Genomic DNA, 7,500 nt, shown 5'->3' with positions numbered 1-7,500 from the left:
GCTCAAGCTACACAGGGCATTTAGAAATGGCAATGTGCCACAACATAATTTAACAAAAAAAGTAATGATAACAGAAAGAGCTCAATGGCAACCAGAACAAAAACCGTACCGGAAGCAAGTCGTCCTGGAATTGTGACAATTTTTACGTAAAAGAAGGAGTATGGCTTCATTGTTGGATAACTTGCAGTTTATGACAAAATAAAATCAAACTTGAGCGAAGTTGATGGCTTGCCATCCCAAATCCCCACGCTTCCCACCGAAAGCAAAGTTGGAAGATGGCATTCACCAGGAATGACCCAATATCAAATTTCGAGTTAAAAATTTTTTTCCCCAATTTTGACTCATCACACCATTTTAAAGCCTTTTTCCCTGAGCAGGGGTCAGCTTTTTGTGGGCTCCAATCATGGTACCCTTTCTAGTGACAATGCTTTTACGACCGGATGCCCTTCCTGACTCCAACCCTTTGACATGCAGGGATAATTACCAGTATACTGGTGCAAATTTCGCCGACCTCAGAAGGATGAAAGGCTGAGTCAACCCTCCTGATGTTAATTCAGTGGACAGCAGGGCTCGAACTCAGAACTCTGAGGATCCCAAGCCACCACTCTAACCGCTAAGTCAACACCAGGCTCCAGGCTCAAAACCAGGCCCAATTTTGACTCCCGTAATCCAAATTCCCTACCTCTAGGGCATGAACCGAAGGTGAAATACCCCCCCCCCACCCCAAAAAAAGTGTTTTGTTTGTTTTTTGTATACATTATCGAGGCTCATATGAGAGCAAACACACAAAGCACAATAAGGGGGGCAGGAGACAAGACGGGCGGGAGAGGGAAGGACAAAACATGGGGAAGAGAGACATTTGGAGATCTGTGGAAGAGAGAGCGATGGAGTGGGTTAAATGGGGGTATACAAGGTGGACACTACAGGGACTTTCAGGAAAGAAAGCAGGGAATTTGAAGGAGGTGGGGTTGGGGTGGATTAACGGGGGTAGAAAAGATCATGATTTTGGATGGGGGAAGATAAGAGGGGGTGGTGAACAACTGTTTTGAAGCCTGACGGGAAGAATGGGATTGAACAGAATGAGGGAGTTTAGTCCAAAGGTGGGAAAAAGAGGAATGAAAGAGTGAAGGTGAGCGGTGATTCGTGATTTTGGTAGTTTTACCAGAAGGGGGTTGCTCGCGGACCTTGAGTGCGCTGCGGAAATATGGGGGGAGGTGGACAGAGCGGGTGGGCGGGGGGGGGGCGAGACCAGAGAGGAGATGGTAGAAGACAGAAAGACCACCAACCTGCCTGCAGTGAGAGTGTGAGAGGCCCAACGACTCAGCCTCACCACAGGAGATACAAATAATCCTAAATGCCCTTGGTTTCCACAGAGTGAAACCGAGAAAGGTGGGAGGCAGGAGCACCAGCCCAGAAGGGAGAGCAGTCCTCCATCCGGATGTGGACGAAAGCTTTGTATGTGGTCAGAAGTTCAGGTGGGCTGAGGAAGGACTTTGCATGATGGAGGATGCCCAGTGGTGACTGGCTTTGGAGGCTCGGTTGGAAATGTGGCTTTCCCAGAAAAGATCATGGCAGATAGTGAGACCCAGAAGCTTGAATGAAAGGACTTCTTCCAGAGGATTGTTGAGAAAGTACATTGGCAAGGGGGGGTGGGGGATGTTCCAGATGGTCCTTTCGGAGAGACATAGTGAGAGTGTGAGATTTGTCAGGATTGAAAGACATGTTCCACGTGTTGGACCAGTTTGTGATTTTATTTCAGATCTGCAGAGTGAAGAAGCTGCAGCTTGCTAGTCTGAGGGATGACAGATGGTACGGCAGAGGGTGGAGTCATCAGCAAAGACATAAAGAGGTTTTTCCAGGGAGTTGGAGAGATAATTGAGGAAAACCAGAAAAAGCACTGGGCCCAGAACGCTACCTTGAGGAACTCCAGCCTGGACAGTAAGAGGGGATGAGAGAACTCCATTTAGGGCCACACGTTAGCTGCGACAGAAGAGGAAGTCTGTGAGCCATGAGTGGAGATGTGTTACATATTTCATCTTAAAATGTGCCCATAATTGCATTTTTTGGTGTTTGAACTTTTGGCCCCACCCCAGGGGGTGAGGCCAAAAATTATACTGCTCTTGCAACTTCTTGCTACGTGCAGGGCCGGCGCCAGACTATTTTGCACCTTAGGCAAGGCTCTTTGCATCCCCTGAAAAAAAATTGCCAACCTTGATTTTTAAAAACATGTTTTGTCGAAAAAATGTTGAAAACAATAAACTGGTTATGAACTAACAATGAACTCTAAACTATTCTGAACAATGAAATGTTATATTTGCCTTTTATTATGTTTTCTTAAAATAATAATTTGCATAAAACTGTGACCCTTAAAGGTCAGTAATGCGCCCCTCTGAGGTCTGTGCCCAAAGGCTGCCTAGTTGGACTTATGGTAGCGCCGGCCCTGGCTACGTGGTGATAATAACTACCAGGTTTGGTGAATTTCTGCGCAACGGTTTATGTTTATGTACAGTTATGTTCAATCATTGCTAGTTAACCTGTTGTACATCACTCACTCACTACATGTACATGTACATGTACACTGTGAGGATAGTCCCTTCCAGTTTGGTGTATAAGCTGCGCCATTGGTGTCGACAATTGTGTACCCTTTTGCTTTTAAATGAGCGCATTTCTCATGACTTTCATCTTTGTTTTTTTTATCTTAACATGAAATTTTAATATTGGGTCAATCCTGGTAGAACTTTATGAATCCTTCAACTTTGTTTTAGGTGGGAAATGTGGGGATTTGCGATGGCGCATCTTTGACTTTGCTCAAGTTCTTTGTTGCCAAGACGTGAGATGAACATGCCAGATTAATTTTTAAGCGGTGAAGCTGCTTCAATATTTGGATATGTCCTTCCTTCCATCTGTCTGTCCATCAAAAATGAAGAAGAACCTTTCTAGCCCACCGTGTTTAATTCTAAAAGGTAATTCTAAAGTGCTTAGTTCGTTTCTCGGTTTTGCCTATTTCACATTAAAAATGCCAAATTGAACTGCTTCCTTCGGACATGGGTGCGATATTATTTTATTTTTTTACATGGAAACGAGAAAGAATCAACCATTCATGAAATCACAATGAGTGCAATGACTACCTGTACATATCATGTATGAACAATAAGAAAAACTGTGTACAGGAAGTGCATATTGGTGCAGACAGAGTACACTCTTAGGCCTCACTTTGTATTGTTGAATTGGTTCTCCATCTGCACTCAGTGACCCTTTACATTGCTGATACTTGTTCATTTTCATCATCATTTGTTGCTTTCTTTCTTCAACATCTGCCAGGGCTGGCAGGACTGCAATGAAGGGGAAAAAAATGTGCACAACCAACCTATGGCCAACCTCAAACAATTGCTACCAAAAAGCAACATCGATCAACAATACAAAGGCATCTCCCAAACAGTTCTAGAGCATCTCAAAGGGGTTTGCCTGAACATTTCAGGGTTCCCCAACCCCAGGGTGACCACAAACACTCAACGCCTCCCCTGTGTGACACCAAATATATGGGGTCTGCTCGGGGTGACCACAAACAAACATATGGGGTCTCTCCAGGCCGACCCCAAATGTATGGGGTGGGTCTCTCCGGGGAGACCCCAAAAAGATGGGGCTTTTCTGTGGCAGCTCCCGTCAGCCGAGACCTATCAATCCTAAATTTTGGCACAGAATATTTGGTTTTAAGTTTTGTTGGTAATATCTAAGATATTCACTTATCTGTCTTTCAAAACATTCAAAACAAAACATTCAAAACTTTCAAAACTGTTTAACTCAATTGCTTACCACGCTCTGAGCTGCTCTTTGCTGGCACCTGGGGCAGCTGTCGCCCCCTGCGCCCACCGGCCGGTGTGCCACTAGATGTGTCGAGTCCCACGCTGCTTTGGTGATTCATTCTGCTCATTAAAATGAAAGGTCATAAATAATCAGAGAAAAATCATCAACCAAAATATTGTATTTGGAATTTATTGACTCAACATGTAGTAGCCAAATTGCATATTCAGTTCGACCAAGCTAGGGGTGTGTGTGTGTGTGTGTGTGTGTGTGTGTGTGTGTGTGTGTGTGTGTGTGTGTGTGTGTGTGTGTGTGTGTGTGTGTGTGTGTGTGTGTGTGTGTGTGTGTGTGTGTGTGTGTGTGTGTGTGTGTGTGTGTGTGCGCGCGCGCGCGCGCGCAATACGCTTATTCTGTTTGCCTATCTGATTATTTTCTCTTAACCTACTTGACCGGGGATCATAAAACCCACCATCATAAAACATGTATATGTATTTGTATATGTATATCTCAAATACAACCCACCATTGAAGGGGTGGGAGAGAGAGGAAGAGAGGGGAGAGGGAGAGAAAGTTATCAGGTCAGGTCGGATTATATCTGTGACTTGCTACAGGTATCATGTAAACCTGTACTAACCTGTTCCATGGTCGGGTTGTTGGCGACTAAACGTCTCCCCCACCAGGTTTTCTGGTGAGCAGGGTGTTTGGATATGGACACCCAGCAGGATTAAAAACAAAACCTGTCAAAGGGCGGAGGAGCTCCTTGTGAGCCAACGGCCATCCATATCTAGTGCCCAATTGTGTCTGCGGACGTCCTCCTGCAGTTGGGTTACTTCTTATTAGGAGATTCGTGGCAGGATTTGCACTCCGGCCACCGTAAAACCATTTATTCCACAAAACAGAAAAACGCAAAGAAATCTGAAAACCCACTACATGGGAGTACCTCCTGTGCAGCTTCCCTTCGCAGGGCAGCTCACCGGATGAAGGGATTGGGGCAAAGCCTTCGGGACCCCCAATGTTTGATAGGAGGGAAACCACGGGGTAACATCCCTGGGTCAGATTGTGGGAGAGTGTCAGAGTGGTGCTGAGGTGTCGTCCACCAGACGGCAGTCTCCTTGGGTTAACCTGAGGCGGTCCCTTCGGGTAGGTGCCGGGAATGTCCTATCCCGAAGAGAGGATGATCACCTGTCTCTGTTATCATCTGAGCTCAAGCGTTTGGACATCGGTATTGCAACACTCTCTGAGGTTCGGAGACTGGATTGCGGCGAGATCATGGTGGGTGGTTACACCAACCATTGGTCTGGTCGCTCTGATGGTTACCATGCCAAAGGTGTTGCTGTAGCTGTGTCCAATAAGCTGACTCCAATGATATTTGAGGTAACACCGGTCAACGAGTGTATTATGAGACTGAGGATTCGTCACTCCTTAGGTGTCATTTCCCTGGTCTCTGTTTATGCTCCAACTGAGGTGAGTGATCTCACCATGAAGGATGCATTCTATGCCACGCTCGAGTCTGTGGTTGATCAGTGCCTCAGACGAGATACACTTCTAGTCTTGGGGGATGTCAATGCATCGACTGGAACTGATAGGGATGGTTATGAGGTGTGTGTTGGTCCCCATGGGTCAGGAACTATGAACCAGAATAGCACTAAGTTCCTTGACTTTGCAAGAAGTCATGGACTTAGGGTGGCTGGTTCATGGTTTCAGCACCCACAAGCTCATCGCTGGACTTGGTATTCCAATGCTGGTGGTGTGGTAAAGGAGATCGACAATATCCTCGTTGATGGTCGCTGGAGGATGATCCAGAACTGCAGGGTCTACCGGAGTGCTCAGTTCCTCAATACTGACCACCGGCTTGTTGTAGCAACTCTGAAGTTGCAACTTAAATCCAGGAGAATGGTACCATCCCAGCCTAGGCTGGATATTGGCAAGCTCAAGGATGAGAGGGTAGCTGAGGAGTTTGCGAACAAGCAGAATGGAGATTTGGGGGGTCTGGGTGCTTTGGGAGGTCCTGAAGAGTTGTGGAGTGCCTTCAAGACCACCGTCCTTGATGTTGCCGGTGGAGGTCTTGGAACTCACCCTCGGGCAAAGAAGAATTTTGTCTCTCAAGGGACACTGGATACCATTGACCAGAGTCACAGGGCCAGGCTGAATGGCAGAGCTGAGCTGTTCAGGGAGCTGAGGTGTAAAATTGTACGTGCACTGAGGGTGGACAAGGAGGCCTATGTGCAAGGAATCTGTGAGGCGGTAGACCATCACCTGTGGTTAAGGGATTCTCGTCCTGCTTTCAGGGGAATTCGTGCATTGCGTTCATCCAAGCCCATCCCTCGGTGTAATGCAGTTAGAGCAGAGGGGTGGTAGACTCTTGACAGAGGAGTCCGAAGTGAAGGCCCGCTGGGCCGATTACTTTGAGTGGTTGTACCAGGCTGATCCAACAGCTGTCGAGTTGGACATCAGGGGTGTTACAATCCCTGTTGCTGACCCTTCAATCAACTGTGGTCCACCTTCGCTTGTGGAAACACAGGAGGCGGTCAACCGGTTGAAATGGGGTAAAGCTCCAGGGATCTGTGTTATCCATGCTGAACAGCTCAAGGCTCATGGAAATGCTGCACTCATGTCGTTGCATGCAGTTCTGTGTTCTGCCTGGAACACAGATCCCAACTGACTGGAAGAGGGGCCTTGTTGTCCCTCTCTGGAAAGGGAAGGGTGATCGCCAAGACTGCAACAACTACCGAGGAGTGACGCTGCTTTCAGTGCCGGGCAAGGTCTTTGCTCGTTTAATTATTAACAGGGATTGCTACCATTTGCTTGAGCACCAGCGTCCAGTGCAGTCAGGCTTTACACCAAAGAGGTCAACGATTGACAGTTTCCTTGCTCTTTGGGTTTTCACCGAACCCAGCCAAGAGTTTTGACAGGGGCTGCTTGCAGCCTATGTTGATCTCTGTAAAGCGTTCTATTCAGTGAATCGGGCTGCCCTCTGGAGGATTCTTGGTCTTCGTGGGGTGCCACCAAAACTGATCGATCAGATGTCTGAACTCTACTCTGGTACTGAGAGTGCTGTGAGATATGTTGGTGCCATCTCTGACTTATTTCCAGTTGTTAATGGAGTTTGTCAGGAGTATGTACTGGCCCCCACACTTTTCAGCACTTGTATGGACTGGATTCTCGGGAGGATGTCGGAGAGATCAAGCTGCGGTGCATCGTTTGGGAATGTCAAGATCTCTGACCTTGATTTCGCGGATGATGCAGTCATCTTTGCGGAGACTTTAGACATCCTTTTTGGGGCCCTTGAGGCGCTGAATGAGGAGGCGGAGCCGCTGGGATTACGGGTTTCCTGGGTCAAAACTAAGGTCCAGGCTTTCAATGACATCTTGGATGCTGCTGTCCTGTCTGTGCCTCTTTGTGGTGAGGATGTTGAGGTCGTGGAGAAATTCACTTACCTTGGCAGTGATATTCCTGTCTCTGCCGGCTGTGAGTCAGAGGTCAATAGACATCTGGGTCGGGCCTGGGGAGTCATGGATTCACTGGATAATGGGGTGTGGCGCTGCCAGTACCTGTGCGGGCGGACGAAAGTCCAAGTCTTCAGCTCCTTGGTGCTTCCAGTCTTGCTCTATGGATGCGAGACTTGGACTCTGACCAAGGATCTGAGACGGAGACTTAATTCCTTTGGTACCAGGTCTCTTTGGAGAATCCTTGGCTATCG

At 47.4% G+C, this 7,500-nt stretch overlaps 1 protein-coding gene across 13 annotated transcripts in view; it reads right to left on the bottom strand.

Annotated features, from left to right (window-relative positions):
* The window catches only part of LOC147013294 (regulating synaptic membrane exocytosis protein 2-like), a 124,612-nt gene that overhangs the window by 54,388 nt on the left and 62,724 nt on the right, over positions 1-7,500 (bottom strand). For all 13 annotated transcript variants that reach the window (XR_015051255.1, XM_085854987.1, XM_085854988.1 and 10 more), the window contains 2 exons: positions 3,814-3,923; positions 3,214-3,332 (listed from right to left, as the gene is read on the bottom strand). Coding sequence is in view for 12 of the 13 variants with exons in the window: in XM_085854987.1 (XP_085711113.1) it covers positions 3,214-3,332; positions 3,814-3,923 (229 nt within the window). In the remaining variant the exon portion in view is untranslated. The remainder of the gene's footprint in view (positions 1-3,213; positions 3,333-3,813; positions 3,924-7,500) is intronic.

Source organism: Eptatretus burgeri, chromosome 14 (genome assembly GCF_056783735.1).
Source record: "Eptatretus burgeri isolate ZD-2024b chromosome 14, Ebu_testis_v1, whole genome shotgun sequence".
Classification (NCBI taxonomy): Eukaryota; Metazoa; Chordata; class Myxini; order Myxiniformes; family Myxinidae; genus Eptatretus; species Eptatretus burgeri.
This window is presented reverse-complemented; position numbering and strand designations above follow the sequence as displayed.